The sequence below is a fragment of the Helicoverpa armigera genome, chromosome 13, assembly GCF_030705265.1.
Source record: "Helicoverpa armigera isolate CAAS_96S chromosome 13, ASM3070526v1, whole genome shotgun sequence".
In the NCBI taxonomy this organism is placed as follows: Eukaryota; Metazoa; Arthropoda; class Insecta; order Lepidoptera; family Noctuidae; genus Helicoverpa; species Helicoverpa armigera.
The window spans coordinates 9,007,819-9,022,285 of record NC_087132.1 but is presented as its reverse complement, the minus strand read 5'-3'; the positions used below and the strand labels follow the sequence as shown (position 1 = coordinate 9,022,285).

At 36.2% G+C, this 14,467-nt stretch overlaps 1 protein-coding gene across 2 annotated transcripts in view; it reads right to left on the bottom strand.

Annotated features, from left to right (window-relative positions):
- Nucleotides 1-71: 71 nt before the first annotated feature.
- Nucleotides 72-14,467, bottom strand: part of LOC110378175 (prosaposin) — a 29,482-nt gene continuing 15,086 nt past the window's right edge. For both annotated transcript variants that reach the window (XM_064037402.1, XM_064037403.1), the window contains 13 exons: nt 11,581-11,694; nt 10,996-11,192; nt 10,542-10,639; nt 9,250-9,491; nt 8,633-8,806; nt 7,711-7,845; nt 7,135-7,272; nt 6,389-6,701; nt 5,920-6,053; nt 5,083-5,269; nt 4,579-4,718; nt 1,099-1,247; nt 72-674 (listed from right to left, as the gene is read on the bottom strand). In XM_064037402.1, the coding sequence (XP_063893472.1) occupies nt 1,104-1,247; nt 4,579-4,718; nt 5,083-5,269; nt 5,920-6,053; nt 6,389-6,701; nt 7,135-7,272; nt 7,711-7,845; nt 8,633-8,806; nt 9,250-9,491; nt 10,542-10,639; nt 10,996-11,192; nt 11,581-11,694 (2,016 nt within the window). In that variant the 3' untranslated portion in view covers nt 72-674; nt 1,099-1,103. The remainder of the gene's footprint in view (nt 675-1,098; nt 1,248-4,578; nt 4,719-5,082; nt 5,270-5,919; nt 6,054-6,388; nt 6,702-7,134; nt 7,273-7,710; nt 7,846-8,632; nt 8,807-9,249; nt 9,492-10,541; nt 10,640-10,995; nt 11,193-11,580; nt 11,695-14,467) is intronic.

Sequence of the window (14,467 nt, the reverse complement as noted above, 5' to 3'; positions counted from 1 at the left end):
GCTATCCTGTATTATTTACAACAATATTCTACCGCGGTGTAGTGTAAATCGGGTAAATAAACAACAAAAGATACTTTTCCCAACTTTATTTATAGAAACAGTTTACAAATGAGCTATCACAGGCTAGCGCGTGTAACTACAATGTCGTTGCAATATATGATGTTAATAGCGTGTTACTGGTTATTCATGACCACTACAAATTGTCAAGAATACGATTAACTTAAGAAACATCTAAAATACACTTAAAATCACGTTCACTTCCAAATGTAGGCTAGATATTATTTATTCACTTGATGTTATAAAATGTATGTACTTCGTTAAAATGATAAATATTTTAAAGTGAAAAAAATATCTAAACAACATTAGAAAGAAAAGCTAAATGAAACAAAACTTTATTGTGACTATTTATTTCGCAAAGTATATAAGTACACTTCTCCGCGTCAATTTTTACAAAAATACTTTTCTATTAATCAGTTCATTTCAACATCTTAATATTTTTAACGTTTCACATAATTATCTTTTTAAAACACTAAAATTATCTAACCACAAAAATAGTCACAACAATTTTTGTTAAAATGAAAACTTATCACTACACAGATTTGGTAGAAAAATCATGACTTAAGTAAAATTAATATTAGGAGATTACGAATATCGGCTACACACCGCGAACCAATCTGGAAAAAAACAAATGATATTAGAACAATTTATTTTATACGTTCAGTAATGCACGTACTTAGTATCTTCTGTAGTCTATCGATTAGTTCTTGATGTTATCATTTTAATATCACAATAATAGGTACCTAAAGGTAAGTATCTATGTAAGTAACATTATGGTAGGTCCGATACAAGGTGCGATACTGTTTGTACAAATTACTGTAGGAACTTCTGAAGTCTGAGTAAAAATCTGGTAGTTTGTGTAAAAATCTGAAGTCTGAGTGAAAATATGATGATGTATGCTATCTTTGGCTCAGACTTTTGTATGCACCGATTTGTTGCGCAGAGAAAATTCTATGAAAGTCTGTGTCAAGTTGGTATCATGTCGACCCACCGTTATGTGGGCCATGTATGACCGGACCGAAGCTAGTATATAATACTTACAGAAATTAGTTCCTCTTCTCGCGGTACATGTGAACGTAGGCGGCGTCGGAGGGCGAACACATGCCGATCTTCTGACAGACGCCCTTCGTGCCGAACTCCTCGATCAGGTGGATGATGCTGTCTCCGTATATCTCCATCATTGTGTGGCACTGCGGAATAAATACATATATTAGGGTCTGATGTATTTTAGGACTTACAACTAAACGATTACTAAACCATAACGAGCCAAATTGCTAACTAGTTTGATTGTACGATATCCATTTGTTCAACATATACACGCATATAATAACATTTTTAAATATTAATATAAAAGTATATATATAAAAATGGTTTGATTATCGTCATAGTTGCATGGTGCAGTCGACCCGTAGGATACGTTTTGTTTTAATCATATTAATTTATTTTCGGTGTGTCACTCTGCTTTACCCAGCAATAGGACAAATGTATTACTAAGATAACTCGCATGATGTGTTTATTTAAAGGGTAAGTATTTTATAAACATTAAAAAAAAAACCTCTACGCTACTTGTTCTTGACGAGTCATCATAACATGCAAAAATACAAACAAATTTTTACGGTGTCATATGTAGATACGATAATGGTTTCCGATTGATGGCATATCAACGTCGACATCAAAATTCATTGGTGACAATCATAAATATTGATCCACTTATCGCAAGCCAAATAACCTGTTCTATAAAACAATAAAATAATTCCCGATAATCGGTATTAAAGTCACAATTACAAAGTAATATTAACAAAACAACCGTCGAATTACGTAAAGATATAAAATCCTTTACATTGTCGATAATAAAGATATCGATATGCAAGTACATCTCTAAATGCGCAAACATGTGTTTCGTTAAAAAGGGAGTGCCTGTTTGTATGGATAACTGAGTAGTTAGCTCAGATTTTAATACTTTATCGTTTTATAATCGGGTTTAATGTATTGCAATGTATTTAAGCAGTTAAGCTCAAAAATCTGGTCGAAAAACTGATATAAAATAGACTTTTTTTAAATAATGTCATATTCTCTTCAAAAATATGCGTTCCACTAAAACCAGTTAGGTAATTTATTCTACAAAAATATCTACAAAGTTTGAATTTTTTTCGTTATCTACCCCTTTTAATATAATTGTTATTATCATTCGATTGGGGTTACACATTCATAGATTTTTCTAAAGGGGGAAATATTTAGGTCACATGATATCAATGCACATTACATAATTCATTTTTATGTAGGTCAGTCATTATGCATATCAGACTAGAAAGGTGAAAAAAGGGCGAACTTGATATTTAAAGGACAATGTCCAAATTGGCCCTGTGCAGTAAAGAGTATCAGAATATACGATAATTAATCGCCTATTTTATTATGTAAGTTGCAAATACTCCTGTATCACGGACTAGCTGTATTCCAAAATAAACTTTTAATAGAATTTAACGCGACTAATAAAATTAGATCGCCATCTTCGCCTAATGTCATATCATGTCAGAAGTCCAATAGGGATGTCCAATCAATTATAATCTATTGACTGAATTATTAATCGATAGATTGTGTTTTTTTTTCTAGTGCTTTCTTTTAAACCTAATAAGAATACTTTATGAATGCAGTCATACTCCAATTTAAATAGGTAGTAAGAATAATATTATATAGTAATCAAAACTTTTTATTTCTATACAATCATTAAAACATCTTATTCATTTTTTACGACAATTAATACAAAAATAACATTTATTTTTCGGCGTAAAATAAACCATTATAATGATGTAATAGACAGTTTGAAATAATTTAAGACCACAGTAAATCTTAATCGAAAAAATCGATTATTGGTGTGGTGTTGTACTACATCCCTAGTTTTGCTGTGAACGTCACGTCGTCCGTCATTGATGTTATTAATGTTATATGTCATTTTATTTTTGTACTTCATCCACTTTTTAGAAAACCGTTTAAAAACAACTGCATCGGTACCTAATTATCTAGGTAGGTATTAAGATATTACCTACTTTTCAGTTGCTTAAAAATCACTCAAAGCTATGAAAAATCGTAGGTAGGTAGGTACCTACATTTAATGGTACGTTCACACGCGCGCGTTCAAATCGACATTCAACGGGCACAGTCACGTTCACGAGCGTGTAAACGGTACGCCCGAGCCCGTGAACGCGCCCGTGCCCGTGAATGCCGCGAATCGGGCGAGTGTCGGTTTTTTGGCAAAGTTCAAAGGATGAATGTGCGGGCGCCCGGCGACTGTTTACACGCGCGCGGGCAGTCAGTCTCTCCTGCGCTTTTCTCAACTGTTGGATCTTCATTCAACGTTCTAAGAAAGTCGCTTCGATCGGAGATTACAACATGGCGGAATGATCAACGTCGTTCATCATTTTGCTTCTTTTTCCAATAAAAATAAGTTAAGCCAAAGGCTATGACAGCAACAACACCGAGATCCTCGCTTCTCGCCATTCTTGCACTGACACGACGGCGCGCGTGTGAACAGCTTCAATGTCCGCCAGCCCGCGACGGGCTGCACGCCGCGCAGCCCGCCAGGCAGCCCGCCGGGCTGCGCGGTGCGCGTGTGAACGTAGCATTATATTCGTTGTTATGGTTAGATTATAACCTCAAAATGTGATACTTTTTTTGAAATATATCTTTTTTGCAGCTAGTCCGCTATAAATACAAGATCTTCTAGGAATCTACTAATGATAGAGAATACAATACATAATTATCCGATGCTCTTGGCTCCAGGGCCAACTATGTATGGACGCAGAGCAATGTCCTTTCACTTTGTAAAAAAATATCCGTATTACCTACTAAGAATATGTGAAAGTAACTGATTGTCAAGTACCTACGCTTGAAACCTAAATCGGTGCGGGTGCGATTCAGCACATTGAGAGACAGTTGGTGTTCTCGAGATAGACATAGGCTATACTTTTTATTCGAATGATGGAAGAAGTTTCCTCGGGACGCGGGAAAAACCGCGAGCAAAGTAGTTATATGGTGCACACGAGCGGTTGCACCATATGTTGTCATCACCGTATTATCTTCAAGTTTTATAGCGTGCATTTGCTGATATTAGGATTAAATCCTTTTGTAACATTGCATATGATTTGGGTAATCGGCAAAATGATTGTGCGATTCTATTCTACATGTATTAAATTTTGTGTATATTGGGACCACCTTTGTTTTTGCACTTTTATTTCTATTACTTATTAGAACTTGAAGAAAAGAGTTCAATGAAACTTCTTTCTAAGCTATGCAGGATCTATTCCCGCAGACTAAAAGTTCTCAGTGTTTGATATCCCATTTATGGAGGCAGGTTATAGATTACTATTTACCGTACACGAGAAGTAAATTTGCGGGCGAAAGCTAGTTTATAATGTTAAATAATAAATTATCTCTTTACAACCTCCTATTTTTGTTAATTAGTTCACAGAAGCTGTTGGTGTTCCCTTTGCTAATAAATAAATAAGTAACAAATGTGGTACTCACTCGGGAGTTATATTTGGCGGGCAGCAGACCACAGGACTTCTCCACAATCTGGACGATGTCGCGATCCACCTTGTCGTTGCTGAGCACTTTACGTACAGCCATTGTTACTGCCTCGCATACCGCGCAGTCTAGGATCTCCTCTGTACAATACATATATTGTTTTATAGTAATATCCAAACAGGAAAAAAGGTTTGGTAAGGTTCCAAGTCAGTAAAGTATCTAAAGGTTCAAATAATGTCAGAATTGTATGTGAGGTTCTAAACATAAATTGAACTACCAAAGGGTTATATAGCAGATAGATATTCTTTCATTATCGACCATATATTATAGAGGTCTCGTTATTCTTAGGTGGAGTCGAAGACCAGCACATTCAATTCATTGTTTATTACTTTTTGAAAACTATGAACCACCTTCGGAAAAAATGGAAGATATCAGTTCGGATGATTATGTTTTCTTTTACATAAAAATGTCAAACAGGAGTACTTAGCGAAGTGTATAAGTTACCTTTAACATAAGCAACACTGATGCCGTCACACAGCTTGAGTTCCTCGCACACTTGTTCCGGGTTCAGTTCCTGCGCCAGCAAGCTGATCACCAGGTCTGCGTATTTCTCCACGAACTGATCGCAGTCGGCGCGGACTGATTTAGGCATGCGCTTGCACACGTTGTGAATCACTTTCTTTACTTCGTCCTGTATGGAGAAAATAAGTTTTTACTAACAATTTTAGCGGTTATTTTGGCTTATTTATTTGAATTCTTGCTAATATAGTTAATGGGAAACTTAGTTAAAACCACTAAGGGCAGATTTTTCAATCATCAGTTAACTTCTATCTGAGGAATAAATATGGCGGTTTGACATATTTTCCATACAAAAGCTGTCAAAACGTGGAATATATTCTACGGATAAAAGTTATCTGGCGATTGAAAAATCAGCCCTAAACCGATTTATATTTATTTCGGCACAAAAAAGGAAATTGCTGAAATTCTCTTGAGGTGTGGTTAGGAAATCATAATTAAAAGATTATATGGAATTGGCCGATGATTCCAAAACTGGCATTGCATTGCATATGATCTTGTAAAAAATCTGTTAAAAAGTAAGTAAGAGAGAAATATAAGTGTGCCTTGTCATCCACACGAGACTACAGAGCTTCGGACTTTCGGATGGCAAAAGCATAGCCAAAGCCACTCAGAAGCCTTTTATGACAACAGTATTGAAAGTAATGGTGACACATAAGTGTACTGTTTTTCTGTAAATTAGTTATATACACAACATACCTCGTTAGTTTTAGTTTTTTGTTTTACTAGGATAGTTTTTTATATGTATTATAAATATGTACATACCTCGTTATGTTTATCCTTGATCTCGTCATCGATCTCCTTGAGCACGAACTCGCACACGACGCAGACAGTCTTCTGCGACACGGTCGGGCGGACCGGGCGGCCGTTCACTGTGTTGTCGTAGATCTCGTTCGTTTCTAAACATAACATACATATTGTAGAATATATACTTAAAAAAACAGGTGAATGTGAGGGTCAAAAACGTCAAATTAAGTGCTACTATTAAAATTAATCAATAATATTCGAAATTCGTCCAATTTTATTGATATTTTTCGAGTATGAAGCGATCAAGATTAATCCATTTAAAAATAAACTCTGTTGTACTGGATGACTGCATGATACCATTGATATACATATAATTATTTCGTATTGTAGAATCAATGGTCTACCTAAAATTGCTATATTATGTACTATGTAACTGTATGTCTAGAAACCTTTACAAACCGGCCAACATAAAACATAAAAAACTTACCAATATCATGGTCCTTGTTCGTCACCAACATTTCAGTGGGCAGTAGAGACTTGCCTCTGAAGTTGTTCCTATCTCCCCTCAGATGTGGTTTCTCATGGTACTTGTCAATGGCACTGTGTGTGGTGACCTTCAACGGGTCCTTGACCTCATCCTTACAAAGTTTCAAGAACACGCATATTTCCTGAGCGTTCATGTTGGCGACTAACATTTCGACCAGCTGCGGGGAGTAGGTGTCGACAAAGTCTACGCATTCAGTTCGGAGTTTCGTTGAAAGGTGGGTGCAGAGGTTGTCGAGAGCTTGGCGGATGCTTTCCTGTGGTTTTAAAGAAAAAGGTTATTTAATAACTGATATATTTTTTAGTGATTTATATAACTGCCAATGTGGCACATGAATCAAAAGCGGCCCTTGCGATCGCTTGATAAACAAGTGAGCATCACATATTTACATAACCCTTATTAAGTTTTAAGTAAGTTTTAAGCATTATAGATGTTTTATCTCTCCTAAGCGGGTAAACTACACTTGTTGTGTACACAATTTACCTACATGCACATGTTGTTTCGAGCTCCGGAGCCCTCAGTATTGACCGAGTCACACACAGACAACGTGCATGTAAGTACATATGTTTACAGCCATTAGTATGGCTTGCCCGTTTTTGTGAGATAATTTTTGTAAATATGCGAGGTATAAATGACTCTAAAAAAAATCTTATCATAATTTACCTAACTATAATATAAGGATAACATACCTCAGTATGGTTGTTCTTGAGCATGGTCTCGAGTTGTTCGACAGCGAACAGGCACAGCGGACAGTTGGACTTCTCCGAGTTGATGTCCACGCGACGGACTTCACCCGTTGAAGGGCAGACGCCTAGAGCTGGGCAAACCTGGGGAAAATATAACATATTATAAGTTTATGTTTAAGATGTTAATTAATTTACTTAAAAAGTATGTTTACAAATAAATGCGGAATATCAACGATTATAAAAGTTCTATGTACAATTAGACTCATAATTATCTTTTAGTGAATGTAACAAACAAACATGTAAGTTTGTACTTTTATTGAATGATAGTTTAATAGAACGTCGATTTTTCTGATCATGTCATAATAAAACTGCTCGAAATATACGATTGCCATAATTAGAAATAAAATTTTGAGAAATGTATATTAAGGAAATTGCTCGTTCTAAGAAACTACCATTTTGAGATGTGAACATATTGCGTCAAGTTGTAAGTTTTTGTAAGACGAGAATAAGTTGACATAATGAGATGATACGAGAGTTCTTCTGTTTAAAACAATTTATTTTCTGTTCCTGTATACTTACGGTAGCAGGGTCGATTCTCTGCACCAGCAGTGCGACGACAGCGGGCCCGTATTGCGTGACGAACTGTTTGCACTCGGCGTTCACCGACTGCGGCAGGCGGTCGCAAGCCTTGTCTACTGCTTGGAAGATTTCGTCCTGCGAAAATAAAACATAATGCATGTGTAATTTTTTTATTATTATTATTGCTCCTTTTATTGCTATGTATGTTTCTTCCAGACCTCGAGACTACAGAGTCCCGGATTTTTGGGAGACGAACGTGGGGCCGAAGCCAACACGCTGAAGCCCTTTTGAGACAACTTTAATGAAATGGTGACACAAAACCGACGATTATCCCTGTACCCATGGACCAAGGAAGGAAGGAAATGTATCCCCGGTTTTGTGCTAAACTATTGCTAACTATGGATGAAAACTACTTGGGCTATTGTGATGGGATGCTAATGGACTAGGAATGGGCAAACTACGGGAACTATGGCACCTGCCGATGACAATGTATTAAATACATGTTCCTCCTTTTATATTATTACTAGCTGTACCCTGTTCTCAGGTTTTATAGCCAATAGTTAGTTTCGTATTAAATTACTGGATTTGCAGTTTTTCGTTAAATTATTCGAAAAACAATTCTTTGGTTTTGGTAATAGGTTGAGAAGGTGATTTACTATTTCTTCATATTTTAGAAACCTAACAAATATAAAGGCGCGAAAGGTATAGGAGCTTTACAAGAAGAATAAAAAAGAGCAGGGTGCTTCTATATAAAACTTCTACGGTATAAGTAACGTCTGCTTATATTGATTTGATAGGCCTTTAGAATTTCACTTTTCAGAACAAATTTTGCGGTCAGCGCTGTTGTGTCGTGCCTTTGAGCACGAGCCTTATATTAGTGTAATTTAAGTTTTAATTATTCATTGTTGTTTGTTTTATTTACCTCAGTCTGCGTATCGCTGATCTCGACCTGCAGATAGTGCAGGAAGTACTGGCAGAAGGAGCAGGCGGCCTTGCCCTGCGGCGCCACCGACACGAACATGCGCTCGATGGGCAGAGGCGGCACTTCTGTCATCACTCGCACGTTGGTCTGCTTCTGTACCGGGATGTGGGCCAGCTGGAAGGGACATTTATAGTTATTTCAATATTGAAACATGAAAAATTAAGTACGAGTAATCTACAAATCTGTAATCTGACTGTAGGGTTAATAAACACACCGCTTAATGCGGTTTTACATTTTCAATTCCGTGTTATCGCGACGGACTCTTTATTATACATATAATTTGTAATATCAATAAGGCTATCCTTGCATAACTATGTTGGGGACGACTTCCAGTCTTACTGGATGCAGCAGAGTACCAGTGTTATACAGCGAGCGGAGCGGAGTGACTGCCTATCCGAACCCCTCAACCCAGTTACCAGACCAACCGATACCTCTGAACAATATTGGTTAGTGGTTGGCAGGCTTTTTCTGACAACTCCTCAATTAAAATTACATGTTTTTCTGAATGTGAAATCTGAAAAAAAATCAAATGTCAAAAATTAAAAAAGTGAACTCACCGTGTCAGTCGTAGCATCTCTCTTGTTATCACCGATAAGCTTAGCGGGTATAGCCTTAACAGCCAGCTCTCCGGCCACGAGCGGGGCAATAGGGGCGTCAGTCTTATTGCCACACACACCGATCATGGCACAAAGGGTGTTGGCCTGCAGGTCGTCCACTAAGTACTTGTAGATCATCGGGTAGTATTCCTCGGCTAGGTGGAGACACTCGTCCTTGAATTTTCCGGATTGTTTGCAAAGACCTGTGGGGGAGTAATGAGTTAATAATTGTGTTTTTATACCCCGCGCGGCGAATCATGATCCGTATGACGTTTCAACTGACAGTAGTAATAGTGATGCGAAACTTCGATAAAATTCTGTTAGGCAAAGATCATGTCATTCAGCCAGGTCATTCAACGGCTTTATTATATTTTATTATACTGTACATTAATTTTTATTAAAATTGCACAATTTAAAGAGGAGAATTTTTAGAATCCTTTTTGAATTTAATTTTAAAGAATTCATAATTTCCAGCTTTCTGGAAAAATATTTAAAGGAGGCCACAGACCTACCGTTTTTTTTTAATTCAGTCATGTCAGATTCAGATTGATGAAATAAAAATGCAAAGATACTGTGTTTTTTTTACTCAAAGCATTTGTAAATTTTTTCCTACAAATTATCGATATTTTGTTTATCGATGTGTCCCTTTTTTTCGATAAAAGCTTGGCGACGTAACTTTTGCAGCACGTACCATGTACATTTGCATTGAGTTTTTTTTCCATTATTTTCGAACATTACGTAATAATTTCTTAATATTCATTTTTATCATTAAAAAATGTACACAATTATGATTTTTTCGAAATTTTTATGGGCCTGTAAAGGATTTGTTGTGACAGGACGTCACTACAATGTTAAGCGCTACCAAACTGTCATAGGGATCATCATTGGCCGCGCGGGGTATAGTTGTAGTATCACACTTTGAAGGCCTATTGACCAGTACTTGAACTCGTGATTCTACTCGTGATTATAATCTTTTTTGACAAACAAACTTTTGTATATGTATTAGTTGATTCTTTATAGCAAAACAGCTGTCTGAATATTTTGTTGAAGTTCAGAGTTTGAGTTTCATCCTATCCCATCATACTAATTGGTAATGATGACAATTTCATGAGATTGATATAAAGACTACATATTACCTACTCAGTAGACATACAATCACAAAATCTGCTTTTTGTTGATACAAAATTGACAAAATTAAATACTGATATATATTTTATATTCTTTTACATTACAACAAGATGATGATGAGTTACCTTTGAGCACCTTGTAGAACTCGAGCTCGGTGGTGTTGGCGACCATGACGTCACGCAGATGCTTCACCAGCTGCTCGCACAGCTCGCATGGCACGTCACTACCGAAACAAACATAACACTATGTTATACTGAAATATTTGGAAACATGCGAAAAAGCAATATTTGTGGACGCCAGTGTTCTTAGCTGCTTAATTTGTCGAATGAAGACGCTCGAAAAACACTGACCTCTAAAGATATTTTAAAACCATTATAGGAGCTACGCAATTCACTCGTACTAATATGTATTATAAAGCTGACTAGTTCATTTGTTTAAACGCAGTGATCTGATAAACTGATTGACCGATATGAAAAAATCTTTTAGTGTTAGATAGCCCATGTATCGAGGAAGGCTATATGTTACATTTTTATTCGGGTGCGCAGAAACTGGCTAAGAAGTACAACATTATTAACTTACTCAGTAGGCCTAAAGTCAGTGAAATCCTTGGGGAATGTGAACTCGTCGTGTTGATGGAACTTGTAAGCACACTGTCCGCTGACGTGGCACATGCTCTGAGGAGTCAGGTCCTTCTGTAGTGCAGCCACTATGTTCTCGTAGTACTTGAATACCAGCATGGAGCACGAGTCTGATAGGGAATCCATTTTGCGGCACATCTGCGGATTTGAAGAGGGATTTGTTAAACAAAACTTCATATACAGTGGTGATCTATTTACATGGGTCATCTATCAAACACAAAAAAGAGTATTGCTAATTTCCTTTGACATGACTGATATACAAAGAGAAATGAACTTAGAAAGTAACTGTTTAAGGTTGATTAGCTGAGAGTGATGAGAGTGAATTTGGGCTTACGAATATGCTTACATTATTGTTGCAAAATAATATCTATAAAATAGACTTCATTCTTCAGCTCACAAGTATGTAATGTTCATTTTTTGAGTGTGCAATGAACACTTTTTGACTCGATAAATACAAACTCCTAGAAGAGTTTCTTTATAGTTCACTGTTTAGCGATATTATCAATTAAATAAACATTTCATTAACCTGGAGCAGTCCAATAAGAAAGTCCTCATAGCTGGTGGCGTCGAACTTCTTCCTCAAAACGGTGACGGTGCGTTGGCAGTTGTTGCACTCCAGACGAAGGTTCAACTGGGCGTTCTGTGGCAAATGTGGATAGGACTTTATTTTAAGTTGCTATTGTGAACCTTAAGACCGTTGCCTAAGGTATGTTTTGGATAAGCTTAAAGGATCTATAATATAATTTTTGTGTTGTAAAATTTAAATTTAAATAGTTGTCTTAAGGACACATTTGATTATGTTCCTGAAGAAAAGTTGTTATTTAAAGATGAAATACACAGTAATAGGATTTGTTGGTTGCTTAAGTGAATATGTATACTGTAGACTTTTCTAAAAGAACTGTTATCAGAAGTAGGTATTTGAGGACATTAGAAGTAAATACATATTTATTTCAATATTTATAAGTAGAATAACATCCGATTCTATTGTTTATCGACATAATAAAAGAAAAATTGGCAATATTTACAATCGTGGCGCGATGGAAGGTCACCGCGTCTAATGTAATCGCGATAACCTGATAATATTGTTATAAACAGCGTCTCGTGACTAATAAACGGATACATTATTATTATTTGCAAAGGATGATGGGCAATTTTGTATGAACCCTGGCCTGATAACCAATAAAGTTCTAATGTATATTAGATTATTGCTTATACTAATAACTACCCTAATACTAACCCTACAGTTACTGAAATAAAACAGTTCATGTCAAGAATCTACTGGAAATAAGTACAGTCGGGCACAAAACAGTTATACTTTTTGCACCATTTTTTTTTGTTTAAATAAAATCCGTAGTAGAAAAATTCATTGTATGATGTATTTTCGTCAACTTATCACTTATTTAAATAAGCCTATCAATTAAAAGACTATCAATTAAAATCGGTCTTAACTAGGCATAATTGTTTTATTAGCAAAACAAAACATAAAAACTTTTACTTCTACCACCGTATATTATTTCCATTATTGGAGATAGCATTTCCTCGTTCTGCGGCACCAGGTTAGTCGGCCCGGGGTTGTCGAATTATTAGAAAAGTAGCGACCCAACCCACCTTCGCACGGGAAAACAGTATTTCCTCACTATTTAACGGATGTTATTACACATACAAACCTTCCTCTTCAATCACTCTATCTTTGAATATAATAATATATTAAAAAACCGCATCAAAATCCGTTGCGTAGTTTGGAAGAGTTAAGCTTTGCTATCAAGTGTCATATCTTCGTTCTCCGGTAGTTTACAATATTTTGCCCATAACAAAAAATGAAGCTTATGACATAAGCTATTATTTGATGTGCAAATGGTTTTTATTGGATATATATACTGGTTAGACTCACTGTAATTGCGGAATACGTATACCATACGTTGTAAATACTACCTGCTAAACAATTTTTTTTTTTTCAATAAACTTGGAAAATATGGGCACAGACACCTTCTGTGACTCGTTCTAATAGTAATTATTGACAATAATAATGCACTTAAACATCCCTCCCATATGCAATGAAGTGGTTCAAGTCCATGGGCTGTCCTATGCTATCAGGTGTTATATCTTCGTTCTCCGGTGGTTTAGAAGGTTTTGCCCATAACAAAAATGAAGCTTAGGGTATAAGCTATCATTTGATATGCGAATGGTTTTTATTGGATATACCGGTTAGACTCATCGGAATGGCGGAATACGTACACCATACGTTGTAAATACTTCCTGCTAAATAATCTTTTTTTTTATAAGCTTGGAAAACATGGGCACAGACAACTTGTGTGATATGTCCTGACCAAAGACTATAAAACCACTTGACTGCGCCGCGGATTATGCCGCGTCCCCCCGCCCGCAGTGGTGAGTCGTGTTCTTAGAAGAAATTGGCGAGTGCGCTCTCTAGTGGTTATTTACTTTATGGTCCTGACTAATATGGACAATAATATAATGCACTTAAACATCGCTCCCATACAAAATGAAGTGTTTCAAGTCCATAGGCTGTCCAATGCTATCAAGTGTCATATCTTCGTTCTCCGGTGGTTTACAAGGTTTTGCCCATAACAAAAAATTAAACTTAGGGTATAAGCTATCATTTGATATGCAAATGGTTTTCATTGGTTATGCCGGTTGGACTCACCAGAACGGCGAAATACGTACACCATACGTTGTAAATACTACCTGCTAAATAATCTTTTTTTTTCAATAATCTTGGAAAATATGGGTACAGACACCTTCTGTGACTCGTTCTGACAATTATTGACAATAATAATGCGCTTAAACATCCCTCCCACACGCAATTAAGTCGTTCCAGTCCATGGGCTGTCCTATGCTATCAGGTGTTATATCTTCGTTCTCCGGTGGTTTACAAGGTTTTGCCCATAACAAAAAATTAAGCTTAGGGTATAAGCTATCATTTGATATGCGAATGGTTTTCATTGGATATACCGGCCAATTTTACCCATCATCCTTTATTTCAACGAAACTACTAGGTATTTATTTATATGTCTTGTTGAAGTAGGGTAAATGGTTAAATTGTGTACAACTATCTAACACACACTTGAATTGTTGAATATTTTCATTAAATGTACAGGAAATGAGAGATAAGTTGGTGGGTTGGAAAGTTTCTTCCAACATAGACAACATATTCAAACTGCAAATTCTTGTATTTATATGTATTGACTCATTGAATTGACTTTTGGTTTTGGGGAAATGTGTATGAAATAATATTACTTCAAGAGTCATCAATATGCGACTTAAATACGAAGAATTTTGCTGTAAAATGATATCACCTTTTTATTATTCATTCGAATTGATTAGTCATCTAAATATGTATTAACCAATCATTTAGCGAATTGAATTTTAACACCTAACCATGCCTAAATATA